General features: G+C 41.7%; 1 protein-coding gene across 4 annotated transcripts in view; it reads right to left on the reverse strand.

Annotated features, from left to right (window-relative positions):
- LOC110502266 (phosphatidylinositide 4-phosphatase SAC2) overlaps positions 1 to 19,515 on the reverse strand; it is a 41,988-nt gene extending 22,473 nt beyond the window's left edge. Inside the window, exons 1-5 of one of the 4 annotated variants that reach the window (XM_021580168.3) lie at positions 19,116 to 19,515; positions 16,428 to 16,508; positions 2,024 to 2,160; positions 421 to 549; positions 51 to 218 (exon numbers count right to left, since the gene is read on the reverse strand). In XM_021580168.3, the coding sequence (XP_021435843.2) occupies positions 51 to 218; positions 421 to 549; positions 2,024 to 2,160; positions 16,428 to 16,508; positions 19,116 to 19,212 (612 nt within the window). In that variant the 5' untranslated portion in view covers positions 19,213 to 19,515. Of the gene's footprint in view, positions 1 to 50; positions 237 to 420; positions 550 to 2,023; positions 2,679 to 16,427; positions 16,509 to 19,115 lie in introns of all 4 variants that reach the window. The other 3 variants (XM_021580167.3, XM_090216510.1, XM_090216509.1) reach the window with 3 other exon arrangements.
- Between the last annotated feature and the right edge of the window lie 1,414 nt (positions 19,516 to 20,929).

The raw sequence follows: 20,929 nt of genomic DNA on the forward strand, positions 1-20,929 counted from the left end.
AATTTAGTAAATGCGACCTGTGTGCTTTGAGCGTAGTAATAACCACTTACCTGTTTCCATTGGGGTAAGTTGGACTTTTCTGTGTCTCCCTGCCGCTGCACAGTGTTGGTGAGGTCATAAGTCATGCTGTAGTAGAAGGAATCGGAGTCCATGAATATCTTGTACAGCTCGTCGAGCAACCGCCTCTCGAGACGTTCCTTCTCTTTGTTTTCCTTAACCTGAAAGGCAGGGGAATACTGGGTGGTGGACAGGGATGGTATTAAATTGTCAAAATAATATAGAAAAATAACTAACAAATAAACTATAAATGAAAATAAATAAATAAATAAAAGCAAATGTACCAATTTAAAAAATGTACAAGAGGCATGTAAGATGATAATTACATGGGATATCTGAGCACAGAACTACAAATTCTATAACCTTTTTCTTAGTGGGAGCCCCAACATTGGACTTGATCTGACTCAGAGTTTTCATCAGGTACTTCGACTCATCTGGAGACGGTGCAAGCTTCTCTGGCTTGTCGATCCCAAAGTGATGCTTCTTACAAAGCTAAAAGAAAAAGGACAGACTTTCTATCAAAATTGTACACTGCTAACATACCAACATCATCATCCCCTGTAGTGATGTGTAACAGGAATTTAAAAATTAACTCTGAGAAATACGCTCACTTTTCCAACCCATCTGAAAGCAGAATTTGAATAAAATTGTTCTTAACTGACTTGCCTAGTTAAATAAAGGTTCAATTAAAAATTTAAAAATTACCCTTAATTCAGATCAGTTTAGGCTAATTGAGTATACCAAAGCATTCTGAATTGACCCCAACTCTATAAGACTTCCTCATAATTTAGTTCATGATTAAAGTTTTCCAAATATATTTAAAGGGAATGATAGACAATTGGGATCATACTGGTGGACATGTCTACGAGGTTGATTGACAGCTAATCACTATGGTGTCTGAGTTAATTGGTTCAGTCTCAATGTGATTGCTAGCTAATTACATCAATTCAAAGCTACTCGCTACCAACAGTCAAAAACATCCAAAACAAGTGGTTCAGAAAACTCTAAAACAACTTCACAGGGCTACTGAATTCCTAGACGGGATGGAATAATAATTCTGTGGTATGGACAGTATGTAGGGCTAGGTTCTAGAAACATACCAGAGACATGATTATCCAACACATCCCGTTTACTGGAAATGTTTCACTTACTTTCTCATGATCAGTATCATCTGTATCATCATCATGGCTCACCTGTAAGACTGGCATCTAAGCAAAATCCCGATTTCTCTGAGATCATTTAGCAAAATCACATTACTTTGGTTTCTAATTAAACAATTCTGATTAACATTGGCAATGCAGAAAAATAACACTAATGTAGTGTACCTTGGATGTTCATCTTACAAGGTGATTAATTGGACTCATCAAGGTGTCAATCAAAACAGGGCAATTGAGATACTTACTAGAAACATTGAAATTAAATCGTAAAATTGAAAAACACTAAGGGTAGCCTAGATTATAGCGGCAAACTATGGTTTTCATCTCATCATGGCTGCATCCTAGATTAAAGAAAGATGCACTATGCAGAAATCTCTACGCCATTTCCTGGTTGCTAAAATTCTAATAGTTTGACAAATTTTAGTTTGTGACAAAACAAGCAAGTATAGTGTAGAGAAGCATTGTACCATCTATTTTATTTTCAGCTGTTTGAAGCTGGTGTACATAACCAAAGGTAAAAGCCATAAAAACGAAACTTAAGAACAGGAAGCATAGAAATAGAGCACATAGAACATATCTACCGTTTCTTTCAATGAGAATGACAGCTCTATAAGACATTTCGATATGAATTTGGTCGGGTCGCCAAAAAAGCTACATATTGCACCTTTAAAAAAGGAGACAATAGCACATCAGTGGCTACTTTAATGTGATTACCGCTGCATTTTCACACTTAAAGTCACAGTACTGCTTGAATGCTCAGAGCTCCATTAACCTCAAAGATAAAACGTGCCTCACAGACAATCTCTCACCTCCAGCTCCAGATCCACTGGCTCTTCCTCAGACAGAGGAATGACAGCTATCTTGGTGATCTTGTAGACTTTGTGGTCACCTGGCATCTGGCCAACCAGCGCTTTTTGGCGGATCAGTATGAGACCCAGAGGAAGATCTGCCAACAAGAAGGGGTAAGGGGGACATCATCAAAGGCACACAATTCCACACATTCCATAAGGTTTGACTTCTAGGGTTGGGCGGTATCCAGACTTTCATATTGTCATATCATCCTTCTCTCACAGGAATTTACAGTATTACCGGTTTAGTACCCAAGGGTGCGCCCCCCCCCCCCCAAAAAAAAAACAGCCCACTTGGCGTTTATTACCATTATTATAGCACAAGTTATGGCGAAATTCCATGGAGGTTGCTAGCTAAATATGCTAACGAGCGTAAACTAAAATAAACGAATTGCAAATGACAGGCAATCCAAATCATAAAGTTACACATATATAGGTAGGAGCTACCTAATATCAATTTTGGTGAGTTTGGACATTTACAAGTGAATGTGAACGAGAGACATTGTGCAAAATAATTAAGTTGAGGCATGCTTATCTGATGGAAAAACAGTACTGGCTCTGTAGCAGCATGTGTATGTACAGGCTGTGTCTGTGTGAAGTCGCTAGGGCAACAGGCCTGCTCAGAGAACATGGGGGAGTAGCAAACAGGCAGAGTATGGAGAGGAGAAAAAAACAAGAAAATGAAGTTAGCAGTGGCAACTGTACAGATAAAGCCCTTTGGATGAGTTGACTTTTCAAACATGGCAGAAAGCTAACACAATATGATGCCCCGTCATTAACTGAGCCACTTAGATAACTAGCAAGTTAAACTTGGGGGTCGCATTAACGCAGAATTCAGTGTTTTTCAAGCAAAAAAAAAGATAACACAAATATTTTATCAGCAGACAGTGCTCTGACTAATGTGTAGCTACTTCTCCTGTGCTTTTCTCAGTGTAGCCAGCCTACTTCTCTCCGGGTAAAATGAAAGATTAACTTTAAACAAAAAATTAGGAAATGGAGCTACATTCTTTCTATGATAAACATTAGAAATATGATGGCCATGCATTGTTTCAACCTGGTCTCAGAGCATTTCATATTATTCTGCATGTAAATCCGAGACACTCGTATGGTTACATAAGACAGATGGTTAGTTAAGGCAAAAACTAAAGTCGGGATGGATGGGCGTATAACGTGAACGTCTTGCAACCCAAAGGTTGCGAGTTTGAATCTCATCACGGACAACTTTAGCAACTTTTGAACTACTTTTTAGCTACTTTGCAACTACTTAGTATGTTAGCTAACAATTCCCCTAAACATAACCTTAAACCTTTAACATAGCTAGGCAAGGAGTTAACATTTAACGAGCTAGCTAACGTTAGTCACCAAGCTAGAATTTAACATATTATACGTTATGCAAATTCGTAACATTGTAATTGTTGCAAATTCATAACATACAATACGAATCGTAATTCATATCATACGAAATGGGTGAGGCCATCTACAAATTAATACATACAGATGAAGTCGGAAGTTTACATACACATAGGTTGGAGTCATAAAAGCTCATTTTTCAACCACTCCACAAATTTCTTGTTAACAAACTATAGTTTTGAAAAGTTGGTTAGGACATCTACTTTGTGAATGACACAGGTAAGATTTCCAACAATTGTTTACAGACAGATTATTTCACTTATAATTCACTGTATCACAATTCCAGTGGGTCAGAAGTTTACATACACTAAGTTCACTGTGCCTTTAAACAGCTTGGAAAATTCCAGAAAATGATGTCATGGCTTTAGAAGCTTCTGATAGGCTAATTGACATCATTTGAATCAATTGGAGGTGTACCTGAGGATGTATTTCAAGGCCTACCTTCAAACTCAGTGCCTCTTTGCTTGCTTGATCATGGGAAAATCTAAAGAAATCAGCTAAGACCGCAGATTAAAAAAAAACATTTAATCACAAGTCTGGTTCATCCTTGGGAGCAATTTCCAAATGCCTGAAGGTACCACATTCATCTGTACAAACAAACAATAGTACGCAAGTATAAACACCATGGAACCACGCAGCCATCATACCACTCAGGAAGAAGTTGTGTTCTGTCTCCTAGAGATGAATGTACTTTGGTGCAAAAAGTGCAAATCAATCCCAGAACAACAGAAAAGGACTTTGTGAAGATGCTGGAGGAAACCGGTACAAAAGTACAGTAAAATCTCCACAGTAAAACGAGTCCTTTATCAAGATAACCTGAAAGGCTGCTCAGTAAGGAAGAAGTAACTGCTCCAAAACTGCCATAAAAAAGCCAGACTACAGTTTACAACTGCACATGGGGACAAAGATCGTACTTTTTGGAGAAATGTCCTCTGGTCTGATGAAACAAAAATAGAACTGTTTGGCCATAATGACCATTGTTATGTTTGGAGGGAAAAGGGGAAGACTTGCAAGCCAAAGAACCCATCCCAACCGTGAAGCACGGGGGTGGCAGCATAATCTTGTGGGGGTGCTTTGCTGCAGGAGGGACTGGTGCACTTCACAAAATAGATGACATCATGAGGTAGGACAATTATGTGGATATATTGATGCAACATCAAGACATCAGTCAGGAAGTTAAAACTTGGTCGCAAATGGGTCTTTCAAATGGACAATGACCCCAAGCATACTTCCAAAGTTGTGGCAAAATGGCTTAAGGACAACAAAGTCAAGGTATTGGAGTGGCCATCACAAAGCCCTGACCTCAATCCTATAGAAAATGTGTGGGCAGAACTGAAAAAGCATGTGCGAGCAAGGAGGCCTTTAAACCTGACTCAGTTACACCAGCTCTGTCAGGTGGAATGGGTCAAAACTCACCCAACTTATTGTAGGAAGCTTGTGAAAGGCTACCCGAAACATTTGACCCAAGTTAAACAATTTAAAAGACAATGCTACCAAATACTAATTGAGTGTAGTTGCACGTGCCCGTCCCTGATCACTCGATTGAAGAAAAACACTTGAATACACTTCAATATAAAACGTGACCTCAGTCAATACACAGCTGAACTCAACCTGCTCTCGCTTTCTCCTGTTGTGCTATTTACAAACAAACAAACAAACAAACATGTGACTGGGTCAAATGTTCTGGGGAACTACGGTAAGCTTCACAATGTAAAATAATGGAACAGGTGAAATGAAGCGGATCGCCTAACATATTGCACAAGTTGACTGAAGGTATTTACTTAATGTAGCTAATATTAACATGGTATTGAAAAAACCCTCCCAGGGCCATTTCCAAATGGCCGTATATGGTACATAAACCACCCAAGTCGTGACTTATTCACCTTTTCTCTCTCTCACTGTCTGTCTGTGGTGAAACACAGCATCTAGCTAAACGAACTGAAATTTCAAGCATTCAAATTCAATTGATTCGTTAGAATCAGAGGTATATACATGCTCTTCTCTGGTAAAACCAATGTATTATTCATGGACTACAGCTCTGCTTTCAACACCATAATGACCTCAAAGCTCATCACTAAGCTAAGAACCCTGGGACTAAACACCTCCCTCTGCAACTGGATCGAGGACTTCCTGACGGGCCGCCCCCAGGTGGTAAGGTTAGGTAACAACACATCCGGCACGCTGATCCTCAACACGGGGGCCCCTCAGGGGTGCGTGCTCAGTCCCATCCTGTACTCCCTGTTCACTCATGACTGCACGGCTGTCATTGAAAATAAGAATTTGTTCTAAACTGACTTGCCTAGTTAAATAAAGGTTTTTAAAAAGTGACAATTTCACCTGGTTAATATTACCTGCTAACCTGGATTTCTAGTAACTAAATATATACTTCTGTATATTGATTTTAAGAAAGGCATTGGTGTTTATGGTTAGGTACACGTTGGAGCAACGACAGTCCTTTCACGCGAATGCGCAATGCATCGATTATATGCAACGCAGGACACGCTAGATAAACTAGTAATATCATCAACCATGTGTAGCTATAACTAGTGATTATGATTGATTAAGTTTAATGCTAGCTAGCAACTTACCTTGGCTTCTTACTGCATTCGCGTAACAGGCGGGCTCCTCGTGAGGCAGGTGGTTAGAGCTTTGGACTAGTTAACCGTAAGGTTGCAAGTTTGAATCCCTGAGGTGACAAGGTAAAAATCTGTCATTCTGCCCCTTAACAAGGCAGTTAACCCACTGTTCCTAGGCCTTCATTGAAAATAAGAATGTGTTCTTAACTGACTTGCCTAGTTAAATAAAGATTAAATAAAAGGTGTAAAAAAAAAAAAAAAAGTAAAAAAAAAAAATAATAATAATAATAATAATAATAATAATAATAATAATATATATATATATATATATATATATATATACACACATACATATACACACACACATACATATATATATATACACACACACACACAGCTCAAAAAAATTAAGGGAACACTAAAATAACACATCCTAGATCTGAATGAATGAAATATTCTTATTAAATACTTTTTTCTTTACATAGTTGAATGTGCTGACAACAAATCACACAAATTATCAATGGAAATCAAATTTATCAACCCATGGAGGTCTGGATTTGGAGTCACACTCAAAATTAAAGTGGAAAACCACACTACAGGCTGAACCAACTTTGACGTAATGTCCTTAAAACAAGTCAAAATGAGGCTCAGTAGTGTGTGTGGCCTCCACGTGCCTGTATGACCTCCCTACAACGCCTGGGCATGCTCCTGATGAGGTGGCAGGTGGTCTCCTGAGGGATCTCCTCCCAGACCTGGACTAAAGCATCTGCCAACTCCTGGACAGTCTGTGGTGCAGCGTGGCGTTGGTGGATGGAGCGAGACATGATGTCCCAGATGTGCTCAATTGGATTCAGGTCTGGGGAACGGGCGGGCCAGTCCATAGCATCAATGCCTTCCTCTTGCAGGAACTGCTGACACACTCCAGCCACATGAGGTCTAGCATTGTCTTGCATTAGGAGGAACCCAGGGCCAACCGCACCAGCATATGGTCTCACAAGGGGTCTGAGGATCTCATCTCGGTACCTAATGGCAGTCAGGCTACCTCTGGCGAGCACATGGAGGGCTGTGCGGCCCCCCAAAGAAATGCCACCCCACACCATGACTGACCCACCGCCAAACCGGTCATGCTGGAGGATGTTGCAGGCAGCAGAACGTTCTCCACAGCGTCTCCAGACTGTCACATGTGCTCAGTGTGAACCTGCTTTCATCTGTGAAGAGCACAGGGCGCCAGTGGCGAATTTGCCAATCTTGGTGTTCCCTGGCAAATGCCAAACGTCCTGCACGGTGTTGGGCTGTAAGCACAACCCCCACCTGTGGACGTCAGGCCCTCATACCACCCTCATGGAGTGTTTGACCGTTTGAGCAGACACATGCACATTTGTGGCCTGCTGGAGGTCATTTTGCAGGGCTCTGGCAGTGCTCCTCCTTGCACAAGGAGGTAGCGGTCCTGCTGCTGGGTTGTTGCTCTCCTACGGCCTCCTCCACGTCTCCTGATGTACTGGCCTGTCTACTGGTAGCGCCTCCATGCTCTGGACACTACGCTGACAGACACAGCAAATATTCTTGCCACAGCTCGCATTGATGTGCCATCCTGGATGAGCTGCACTACTTGAGCCACTTGTGTGGGTTGTAGACTCCGTCTCATGCTACCACTAGAGTGAAAGCACCGCCAGCATTCAAAAGTGACCAAAACATCAGCCAGGAAGCATAGGAACTGAGAAGTGGTCTGTGGTTATCACCTGCAGAACCACTCCTTTATTGGGGGTGTCTTGCTAATTGCCTATAATTTCCACCTGTTGTCTATTCCATTTGCACAACAGCATGTGAAATTTATTGTCAGTGTTGCTTCCTAAGTGGACAGTTTGATTTCACAGAAGTGTGATTGACTTGGAGTTACATTGTGTTGTTTAAGTGTTCCCTTTATTTTTTTGAGCAGTGTATATATATCAAATAAATAATTAAAAATAATAAATAAATAAATAATAAATTTTAAAAAAATCGGCGTCCAAAATTACCGATTGTTATGAAAACTTGAAATCGGCCCTAATTAATCAGCGATTCCGATTAATCGGTCGACCTCTAGTGCGTATAGCCCAGTACATCACTGGGGCCAAGCTTCCTGCCATCCAGGACTAAAATTGTCCAAGACTCCAGCCACCCTAGTCATAGACTGTTCTCTCTGCTACGCGGACGGCAAGCTGTACCGGAGCGCCAAGTCTAGGTCCAAGAAGGTTCTAAACAGCTTCTACCCCCAAGCCATAAGACTCCTGAACATCTAATCAAATGGCTACCCAGACTATGTGCATATAGATGTGTAAAGACAGTTGGACAAGACGTGGTAGGTAACTATCTTGTTAATTGTTTACAAACAAATTAGTGAACGTGCTAGAAAGCTAAACAGCAACCTAGCTAACTCGATGAATGCTGTAGCTAGCCAAAAATGACTTGTTTTGAAAGTTGGATGATGTTATCCTTTGAGGGTTTAAAAAAAAGTGTTCTTACACTATGAACATTCAAAGCAACTTGGACATTTTCCATGGCAGGCATTGTCACCTTAGCTTGTTACATAACTTTGAGTGATAGGAAGCATGAGCACCACAAATCACCGTTCAATCAATCATCATGACTACTGGTCTCAATAGCATTTTCAGCCAACTTACAAGTAAATGATTTATAACAATCAAGTCCTAAAGTAACTTGCAAGGTTGCTAGCCAACTAGCCTGTTAACGTTACATTAGCGCTACATGAGTTAGCCAGTTGCTATTTTTATTTTACCTTTATTTAACTAGGCAAGTCAGTTAAGAACAAATTCTTATTTTCAATGATGGAACAATGAGGAACAATGGGTTAACTACCTGTTCAGGGGCAGAACGACAGATTTGTACCTTGTCAGCTCAGGGGTTTGAACTTGCAACCTTCCGGTTACTAGTCCAACGCTCTAACCACTAGGCTACCCTGCCGCCCCCATCAATAACTAGCTTAAGGTTTTCACACACTGTTAAGAACAGTGTATTGGTATTTTGGCCCATTCCTCCATGCAGATCTCCTCTAGAGTGATGTTTTGCGGCTGTTGCTGGGCAACACGGACTTTCAACTCCCTCCAAAGATTTTCTATGGGGTTGAGATCTGGAGACTGGCTAGGCCACTCCAGGACCTTGAAATGCTTCTTACGAAGCCACTCCTTCGTTGCCCGGGCGGTGTGTTTGGGATCATTGTCATGCTGAAAGACCCAGCCACGTTTCATCTTCAATGCCCTTGCTGATGGAAGGAGGTTTTCACTCAAAATCTCACGATACATGGCCCCATTCATTCTTTCCTTTACACGGATCAGTCGTCCTGGTCCCTTTGCAGAAAAACAGCCCCAAATCATGATGTTTCCACCCCCATGCTTCACAGTAGGTATGGTGTTCTTTGGATGCAACTCAGCATTCTTTGTCCTCCAAACACGGCGAGTTGAGTTTTTACCAAAAAGGTATGTTTTGGTTTCATCTGACCATATGACATTCTCCCAATCTTCTTCTGGATCATCCAAATGCTCTCTAGCAAACTTCAGACGGGCCTGGACATGTACTGGCTTAAGCAGGGGGACACGTCTGGCACTGCAGGATTTGAGTCCCTGGCGGCGTAGTGTGTTACTGATGGTAGGCTTTGTTACTTTGGTCCCAGCTCTCTGCAGGTCATTCACTAGGTCCCACCGTGTGGTTCTTGGATTTTTGCTCACCGTTCTTGTGATCATTTAGACCCCACGGGGTGAGATCTTGCGTGGAGCCCCAGATCGAGGGAGATTATCAGTGGTCTTGTATGTCTTCCATTTCCTAATAATTGCTCCCACAGTTGATTTCTTCAAACCAAGCTGCTTACCTATTGCAGATTCAGTCTTCCCAGCCTGGTGCAGGTCTACAATTTTGTTTCTGGTGTCCTTTGACAGCTCTTTGGTCTTGGCTATAGTGGAGTTTGGAGTGTGACTGTTTGAGGTTGTGGACAGGTGTCTTTTATACTGATAACAAGTTCAAACAGGTGCCATTAATACAGGTAACGAGGGGAGAACGGAGGAGCCTCTTAAAGAAGAAGTTACAGGTCTGTGAGAGCCAGAAATCTTGCTTGTTTGTAGGTGACCAAATACTTATTTTCCACCATAATTTGAAAATAAATTCATTACAAATCCTACAATGTGATTTTCTGGATTTTTTAAAATCATTTTGTCTGTCATAGTTGAAGTGTACCTATGATGAAAATTACAGGCCTCATCTTTTTAAGTGGGAGAACTTGCACAATTGGTGGCTGACTAAATACTTTTTGCCCCACTGTACGTACTTTGGTGTCCCTGCTTACAAATACCTGGGCATCTTTTAAAAAGCATATTAACGAGTTAGTTAAGAAGCTGAGAATAAAATAAAAAAACTGGCTTCTTCTATAGAAATAGGTCCTGCCTCTCACTAAATAGCAGAAAGCAGATTATTCAGTCGAGGTTCCTATCGTTCCTAGATTATGGAGATTTGAATGCAGCTGCCACTTCATTAAAGACGTTCGATGCAGTTCATCATCAATGCACTGTGCTTTATTACGGGCGACAGTGTTAATACTCATCACGGCATTCTCTACCAAAAAGTTGGTTGGCCCTCTGATGCCCCGTAGGTCAAATCAAAATGAAATAAAATTTTATTGGTCGCATACACATATTTAGTATTAGTATTTTATTAATGTTGTCGCGGGTGTAGGGAAATGCACGTGTTCCTAGCTCCAACAGTGCAGGAATATCTAACAATAGACACATCTAAAAAGTAAAATAATGGAATTAAGAAATATTAGGTTCAGAAATGTAGGAGTCCAGAGTATAAATATATTTATAAAATTCTGTGGTTCGAGCCCTTAATGCGGATTGGCTGAAAGCCGTGGTATATCAGACCGTATACCATAGGCATGAATAAACATGTATTTTTATGTTGGTAACCAGTCTATAATTGCAATAAGGCACCTAGGAGGTTTGTGGTATATGGCCAATATATACTATATATACACAAACACACACACAAGTATGTGGACACCCCTTCAAATTTGTGGATTCGGCTATTTCAGGCACATTCGTTGCTGCCAGGTGTATAAATCGAGCACACAGCCATGCAATCTCCATGGACAAGCATTGGCAGTAGAATGGCCTTACTGAAGAGCCCAGTGACTTTCAACGTGGCACCGTCAAAGGATGCCACCTTTGCAACACGTCACTTCGTAAAATGTCTGCTCTGTTAGAGCTGCAAGTGCTGTTTTTGTGAATTATAAAACGGTTGGGTCTAATCCTGAATGCTGATTGGTTAAAAGTGCATTCCAGCTGGTGTGAATTCCACAAGTTACCACCGGCTAAATCTATGATGTTAAAAATGCCTATTTACTCTGTTCCATCTGACTGCGCAATCCACTGTCTCATCAGCCCAGCCAGGCAATTTATAAACTTGATCTCCACTATAAAACACATCGAGACATTCTCACATTTATTTTAGACTAACATTTAGTTTAACAGTGGAGATTTGTATAAACCTTGCCGTCTGTCTAACATTTGCAACATTGTTTCAACATTCAAATTCGATCTCCAGCTGTCCCATAGTAATGAACATGTCAGGAGTTGGGACGAGATAGACAGGCAGGCGGCAGCTTTTCTCAGCCAGTCAAAATCCTGAATCAGTATAGTTTTGTATATATCCTTAAAAATTATCAATAGAAAAACAGGTCAAAATAAACAAATTGCAGCTAGTCTACTGTCTTTCCAGCTTCAGCTTGAAGTGATTGTGTTAGTTGTGTTGTTGGCTAGCTGCTCTGAACAACAGTGTCCTGACAAGAGCACATATTCTATACCAGGAGGAATCGTGCATCATTAGCTTATTGTTATGGATGTATCCAAATTAAATGTAACTAGAAAATAGCTTAAACGCAAATGCAGCTACTTTGCGGTTATTCTGGCTCCACTTTTTGACGTGACTGTAAGCTAGTCGTAGTTGGATAGCTAGCAAGCCAAGGATAAGAACGTTGCCAGCCAGTGTGGCAATGGAACATTTAGAATGAACAACTGGGTCCATAGATACAGAACAAAAAGACCCGCTATATAAAAGTGATAATGCCCTTGAAGCCGGTGTTTGGAGGATATATTGGCACGGTCTGTCTCAGGCCTAACCACATCCGTGCCAATGTATCCACCAAACACTGGCAACAACAGCTCAGCCACGAAGTGGTAGGCCACACAAGCTCATAGAACAGGAGCGCTGAGTGCTGAAGTGCATAACAATCTTCTGTAGTTGGTTGCATTACTTGCTACCAAGTTCAAAACTGCCTCTGGAAGCAACATCAGCACAAGAACTGTTCGTCAGGAGTTTCCTGAAATGGGTTTCCATGGCCGAGCAGCTGCACACAAGCCTAAGATACCCATGCACAATGCTAAGCATCGGCTGGTGTGGTTTAAAGCTCACTGCCATTGGACTCTGGAGCAGTGGAAATGCTACCGGCCGAATGCATTGTGCCAACTGTAAAGTTTGTTGGAGAAGGAATAATGGTCTGGAGCGGTTTTTCATAGGTTCGGGCTGGCCCCTTAGTTTCAGTTGGATTCTAGCTTGAAATATACTTGTTAATGTTACCATACTAGAAGTTATTAATTACTTTACATGTATAAGGAAAGTATGTTGGGGTCAATGAAGGGTGGATATGAACTTGATGTATGGAAAGTTACTGAGTGAGACGAGGTGAAGTGCAGAAAGTTCATATTCTGTTCAAACATGTTATTGTTGAATATCAATGTTCCTAAGGAGGGAGGCAAAGGGCAACAGTCTAGTTTCAGTTCCTGATAAGGCAGGCGAGCTGCGGAACTAGGGAGGATTTTGGCTCGAGGTCAAGTCAGATGAAGTGAGAAGAAACCTCCGGGGTGGGGCCAGAGGGACCCACCCCAACGACCATCCTACTAGTCTTATGTCAAATGCATACACTTCCACGGCTATGAAGGGTCTAGCATCAGGCAGGGCCATGACTACATCAGTGAGAGAAACCAAAGAAGTTCCTGCCTAACAACAGAGATGTATTGGCTGTCTAGATGTGTAAGGAGTTAACCCCGCTTAGTAGGAGGTTCTAAATATATATATACATTGTCTTTGCAGCTGTATGACCCAGGGGGTGAATAAAAACTTGGTTTGAGCTTTTTCTAGTCGTCCGTTAGAGTTTTTACTCTGTTCAGAACCTAACACAGTAAAGGAAAATCTTAACACTACAGCATTCACTGATGTTCTAGACAATTCTGTGCTTCCAACTTTGTAGCAACAGTTTGGGGAAGGCCCTTTCCTGTTTCAGCAAGACAATACCCCTGTGCAAAGTGAGGTCCATAAAGAAATGGTTTGTCGAGGTCGGTGTGGAAGAAATTGACTGGCCTTCAGAGGCCTGACCTCAAACCCATTGAACACCTTTGGGATGAATTGGAACAATGACTGCGAGGCAGTGCCTGACCTCAATAATGCCCTTGTGGCTAAATGGAACAAAGTCCCCACAGCAATGTTCCAACATCTAGTGAAAAGCCTTCAAAAGAAGAGTAGAGGCTGTAATAGCAGCAAAGGTGGGACCAACTCCATATTAATGCCCATGATTTTGGAATGGGATGTTCAACGAGCAGGTACAGTGCCTTGCGAAAGTATTCGGCCCCCTTGAACTTTGCGACCTTTTGCCACATTTCAGGCTTCAAACAAAGATATGAAACTGTATTTTTTTGTGAAGAATCAACAACAAGTGGGACACAATCATGAAGTGGAACGACATTTATTGGATATTTCAAACTTTTTTAACAAATCAAAAACTGAAAAATTGGGCGTGCAAAATTATTCAGCCCCTTTACTTTCAGTGCAGCAAACTCTCTCCAGAAGTTCAGTGAGTATCTCTGAATGATCCAATGTTGACCTAAATGACTAATGATGATAAATACAATCCACCTGTGTGTAATCAAGTCTCCGTATAAATGCACCTGCACTGTGATAGTCTCAGAGGTCCGTTAAAAGCGCAGAGAGCATCATGAAGAACAAGGAACACACCAGGCAGGTCCGAGATACTGTTGTGAAGAAGTTTAAAGCCGGATTTGGATACAAAAAGATTTCCCAAGCTTTAAACATCCCAAGGAGCACTGTGCAAGCGATAATATTGAAATGGAAGGAGTATCAGACCACTGCAAATCTACCAAGACCTGGCCGTCCCTCTAAACTTTCAGCTCATACAAGGAGAAGACTGATCAGAGATGCAGCCAAGAGGCCCATGATTACTCTGGATGAACTGCAGAGATCTACAGCTGAGGTGGGAGACTCTGTCCATAGGACAACAATCAGTCGTATATTGCACAAATCTGGCCTTTATGGAAGAGTGGCAAGAAGAAAGCCATTTCTTAAAGATATCCATAAAAAGTGTTGTTTAAAGTTTGCCACAAGCCACCTGGGAGACACACCAAACATGTGGAAGAAGGTGCTCTGGTCAGATGAAACCAAAATTGAACTTTTTGGCAACAATGCAAAACGTTATGTTTGGCGTAAAAGCAACACAGCTCATCACCCTGAACACACCATGCCCACTGTCAAACATGGTGGTGGCAGCATCATGGTTTGGGCCTGCTTTTCTTCAGCAGGGACAGGGAAGATGGTTAAAATTGATGGGAAGATGGATGGAGCCAAATACAGGACCATTCTGGAAGAAAACCTGATGGAGTCTGCAAAAGACCTGAGACTGGGACGGAGATTTGTCTTCCAACAAGACAATGATCCAAAACATAAAGCAAAATCTACAATGGAATGGTTCAAAAATAAACATATCCAGGTGTTAGAATGGCCAAGTCAAAGTCCAGACCTGAATCCAATCGAGAATCTGTGGAAAGAACTGAAAACTGCTGTTCACAAATGCTCTCCATCCAACCTCACTGAGCTCGAGCTGTTTTGCAAGGAGGAATGGGAAAAAAATTCAGTCTCTCGATGTCCAAAACTGATAGAGACATACCCCAAGCGACTTACAGCTGTAATCGCAGCAAAAGGTGGCGCTACAAAGTATTAACTTAAGGGGGCTGAATAATTTTGCACGCCCAATTTTTCAGTTTTTGATTTGTTAAAAAAGTTTGAAATATCCAATAAATGTCATTCCACTTCATGATTGTGTCCCACTCGTTGTTGATTCTTCACAAAAAAAAATACAGTTTTATATCTTTATGTTTGAAGCCTGAAATGTGGCAAAAGGTCGCAAAGTTCAAGGGGGCCGAATACTTTCGCAAGGCACTGTACATTCTTTCTGTTTTGTTTTAAGTTAATCTTGCCTTTTAACTTGCTACCGGAGGAAAGTACCGGGGGAAAAGTAGCCTACGCATAAATCAGAGCGCTATCTGGTGATTCAATGACCTGAGCAAATATATTTCATCCGAGTGGAAAAGTGCAACTGAAACAAATATTTTACATTCATGATTTGGAGCAAACACTGACTGAAGCTGAGCGGGATTTACAATAAGAAGCATTTTAGATCTGCGTTTACAAAACACAGCAAGATAGTTATTTCCTTTTTGGTGTGAAAAATGCAGAATCCAGAGTTAAAATGACCAGCGACCTAGGGTAACCAATTCTAAATGGCACTATCAGTGGGCAAAGTACCTTAAACAGAAAATAGACGGGACGCAATTATTCTGAAACTGCAGATGGTTGTTAGAACACTTATTTTCCTACTTCAATCAACCAGTCCATTTTGAATTTGTGATAAACTGTCGTCATTTAGCTTGTGTATCCAATCATTTAGATACCTTTTTAATAGGACTTAGGACTGTTTGCACACTGCGTGTGTGGAGGGAGCGGTCAGAACACAATTGAGTGAATGAGACAAGGAGGGGAAAAGGAATTTAGGGAGATAAACATTGTGATGCTTGGCTTCTTTTTTGTGGTGCCCCGCAAATCATATGTACAAATGGAACACTAGAGTCAAAGCAAATTAATGTTGTTGTCAAGAGAACGTTTTACTTTCCCATTTGGGCAGCCACAAAGCGCATTCCACCGAATACAGATTTTTTTTTGTTATCTCTGGTTAAAGATCGAGCTTTGACGTCTGTTTGAGTACTCATGCCCATCCCTATTTGGTGCTGTGCAAAGGCCAGAAACCAGACTGGAAACCCTTTTACAACTGATTAGATGATAGATGGGATTGAGGCTGGTTGCAAACACTTTTTCCCGTACTTTTGATAGGAAGGGGAGGTTGGAGATGGGCCTGTAGTTGGATAGGATGTCCTGGTCAAGGTTGTGTTTCTCAGTAAGGAAGACTGCAGCTGTTTTGAAGATCGATGGTACCTCTCCAGTCAGCCAATAAGCCAGTACTTGTAGCACAATGCCTACACCATTTCACTTACCTGTATGAAGTTGTATTTTCCCGATGAGACCCTCAACCAGGCCCAAGCACACTGGGTTCCAAGCTAACAGAAGGTCTGTTGCTGAAATAAAGAGAGAAGAGACAAATCAGAGAAAATAAAGACTTATGGAGTGGACACAAAGTAAAAACATTTAAGAAAATCGCCCCACAAACTAAGAGCAATTAAGTTATTTAATGATAAACAGCACATGCATATAAGCCTATTTTCAAAACAGAGCACCAAGTTGATGGATTGTAGGCTATCCCTGGTTGTGCCAGTCTTATGCCATCCCAATAATATTTACATTGTGGACCATTTGCTGCACTTTCCATGCAAGGTTTGGACTGAGGGTTTCTGATTATACTGTTAGGGATCATCATGAAGCATTACATTACAGTAGTATCTAGATACCAAGCAGCCAAGTTCAGAAGTATTTAATGCATCCAGTGCTTAAAACATCAAGAGATTCTTTTCACAGTTCAAATAGACAAGTGTTATCACTTGGGAAGAATACATGTAGAGGTAGAGTATTCAACTCTTACCCTACGAGGTCCGGAGCCTGCTGGTTTTCTTTTCTACTTGATAATTAATTGCACCCACCTGGAGTCCCATTCAGTCCCCGATTAAAGGGGAATAATGAAAAAACACAGTGTAACTGGTTTGTGGTCCAGAGTTGAGTTTGAGGGATGTAAAGAATACATGATGACAATTTCTTTGACTGAAGCGGAGGTACAAAAACCAGGTCAGAGGGTCACAGACAGTAGCCATGTTTCTGGCAACACTTTTTATGGCAAACCCATCATCGATAGAGTTTAGAATGAGAAAATAAACACATGGAACTTTCAGGATGTGACATCATTACACTTTTTTTATTCAACAAGTGGATGGAAACCTAGCTAATGTCAGTTTTCATTCTTAAATAATTGTGTAGTAACATGATGCACTGAGGCATGACTACATCAATGCCAAATTACTACATCACAACTAGCTAACTGATGCTGATAACTAAAACAACTTTGGTATAACAGAAAACTAGACGTGAAGGGTATGTCAAGCAGTTGAAGAGTTGAGTCATGAATGGGCAACAAAGAGGGTGGAGATTGGAGAACATCTAGGTAGCTGAGACAATAACTCTTCCTGTTCCATGGACCAGAGAACTCTGTACCGACCTCAGCGCTGGAGCCCGGGCAGGGAGGTGGAAAATAGGGGCTGCCCCTATATACACACACACATCTCTCTGTTTGTCCATGATACAAACTCAACCATAGATTTGTTCAGAAATGTGAAATATTGTGGAAATTCGTGTCGGTGCTAGTGTCAACAAGTCCAATGAGGAATGGAAACCCTTTTCCAATTAAATAATGGAAGAGCAGTGCAACCTAAACCTGTTCAGGCTGGCTGCACACCCATGTGACCTCAGCTAGCCCACAGGGTAGTCATTTACATCCATACAGTGGCTGCTCCCTCTCAACAGCTTTTTGGTTACAACAGAAAGGCAAGGTTCATCGGCTCAGCTACTGGCTTTGCTGTGAATTGTCCCGGCTTAGCTCGCCACTCTGTCACAGAGAAGGGGGAGGTGTTTTGGCAAGACACGGGTGCAGGTCAGACAGGAGCACAAGAGCTAACGATCTAGCCTAAGGTAGCTACAGATTGTTACACCAGATCATTTGATTTAACCAAAGATTTTTGGTATCCATTACTGGGACTTACAAGGTGCGGTGCATTTGAATTTAGAAAATGCTCTGTTATTAAAATAATTATTTGTTCTCCATTAAGTAATCCAACAATGTGTACACCGCTATCTTGTCTATTTAAAATCTTCTCATTGTTCGAGACAGGTGTCATTATGACATTTGGTACTTTGGGCTGGACCCATCTGTCTCAATTAATCTGGCCTAAGTATGCTCGTCTCCCAAGAAGCAGAACAAGTCACGCAAGGTAGTGTGTTGTGTAGCAGAGAGCCCGTAACTAGTCTGTAAATATGTGGAATTCAGTGTAAGGAAATAAGGAACCACAACAGATGCTTGAGTGGCATTTCAGGAAATGAACAGTTAACCATGTAGCCAAAGGAATCCAATAAAGCAAGCTCATGTAAGAAGAAAAATGGATGGAGGATGCAGGAATTATGAACCCTAATAACTGTTTTGTTCAATACAAAACAATTTAAAGACAATTAAACATGGAAACATATGGAGCAATGTCACCGTATGTTTTCTGGCTCATTGTTTGAATGGAACCCTGCTACATAATTTGTACTGTGCCCCTCGAGCATCGCAGTCTGTTTATTCCAAATATCCCTATCAGGTCAACTGGGCAGTGCCACACTGGACATGAAAGTATGGTAATAATACACATTTAATGGACTGGCAGTTAACATGAGGATGTTTGTTTAGATAGCTAAATTATTGCAACCAAAAATGGAATGGCACTCGAATTTTAGTAAGGTGCGCTGTTGTTGGATCCACAGCGTCCTATATAGTTGTCATTGTCAACGTGTAAAACAATACTTGCTTGGATAATGAAGACATAGCTAAGACAAGAGGAAATGCTCATGCTATGGGCTTGACGTCATTATAGCTAGCCATTTAGTTATGGGTTTGATGTCCGAGCTTACTGATGTTACGTTAGCTAGCTAATTGATGGCTATGAGAAACTGAATTTTAAAAATGACAAATGTATTTTGCCTACCAGGTCTGGCGCTCATGGTCCCATCTATTCGGCTACACCAAAGAGCATGGTCGCCACTCTGGAGAATATAATGGTCTTTGGCTTGAAACAGCTCCATTTTATCGGTGTACAGTATGTCAAACCATGTAAATATTCTGTGGTCCAAACCGGTTAGCTAGCTATAGCTAGCACGCCTATCTAACGTTACTGACAGGGCGTTGCCCTGGCAAGTTGGCTAACGTTTGCTTTGCTTATTTTAAATATTCTTTCTTAATTCAAAACGTAGACATAATGAGACACTTATTCAATGTGTGAAAATGTAGCTGGTTATTCATTTCCAGTCGAAAGACCAACTGACTGTCGATTTCCTGCAGAAACAATCACACGTGACTTCTTCTATGGATGTTTGATCGCGGTTGGCAACCACCTTTAATGTGCATTACCGCCACCAACTGGATTGGAGTGTGGACCAAAGCCATAAGGTCAAACTGCACCTGTCCTCCCCACCTGTCTTCCCCTGATCTATTTGTGAATACAACTACTCCTTACCTGCTCAGGCAACCCTAGATCTATCACTGGCTGAGGGAGCAACCAAGGTGGGATAGCAGGAAGAACAACAGAGGGTCGAAACTCCCTCCCAAACAACCCCATCTCTCTCGCCATGCCATTGCCTATCTACCCAAAACTTGTGTTCAGATTTCGTTCGTGTTTCCAGCTCTCTAGGAGTACCTTTTTTGTAGGATGTGCAACCTTATGTCCTTTTAGATTTACCCATTATATCATGGTTAGCTGTTGTCTTCTTAATTCTAATGGCATCTCTACCAACTCTACCTGCATCGCTGCCACCGGGGAGCTCCTGATTGCTCCACAACATATTCTTAGGGCTTGGGCATAGATAACATTTTTAAAAAAATTTAGCCCAGGGGGCTAATCCAGCACAGGGAGATCCCAATCTCGTCTGACCCCACTCATCCTCTTTATCACCTACCATACCTCTCCCACAGGAGTGGTCCTTTTTATGTTTCCACAGAACCGGCACCAACACTCCCTCTTAGCTGTCCTAATGATCCTCCTTACTACTGATTGTGCTTGTTTATACTGAATCAGGTGCTGGTAATTATGGGACCTATTCAACATTCTGAATGCCCTGTTCCTGCTCTTCACAGCTTCTCCACACTCAACCAGGGGACTGCGTTACTCTTTGTCCTCCCTGTACCCATAGGACTCACCTGCCTTGCTCTTTGTCCCCCCTGTACCCATAGGAATATCCTGCCCTGCGGCCCCTACTATTGCTCCTCTTACTTCATCATTGACTGTTTCTATATCTGAATTGAGATCAACCTGAGACAGCTCTTGTTCACTCAACTCCTGAAACTGACCCCTCTCTGCTTTCTCAAATATCGCCTCAATCCATTTCCTACTGAATCTTCCACCCTCCGGTTCCCCGGATTTCATGAAGTCTCACAAGACTTTTCTCATCAAGTAGTTCCTCCAACACATGTCCATTTACATCAGTCCGTAACCCTCCACAGAGCGTATTATGAGTATTAAAAACCACACACCACATTAGCTGTCTCCTATCTTGATCTTCTACATTCCCAAAGGCCATCAACTCTAGTCTCTTACACATGTTGTAAAAGTTCACTATTACCATATTCCCCTTCCCAACCACACCTCTACCACTACATACTCCTGTTCAACTCCATCTCTCACACACCCATATGGGATCCCCGGCATTATAAAGGTAGCACACCCGCCTCCTTCCCCTGCCACCCTATCTCTACAGACTGGTTTAAGCCATATCTCCTGGAGACATATCACAATAGGTTTGACCG

The sequence above is a fragment of the Oncorhynchus mykiss genome, chromosome 23, assembly GCF_057628025.1.
Source record: "Oncorhynchus mykiss isolate SJ-2025 chromosome 23, ASM5762802v1, whole genome shotgun sequence".
Lineage (NCBI taxonomy): Eukaryota > Metazoa > Chordata > Actinopteri > Salmoniformes > Salmonidae > Oncorhynchus > Oncorhynchus mykiss.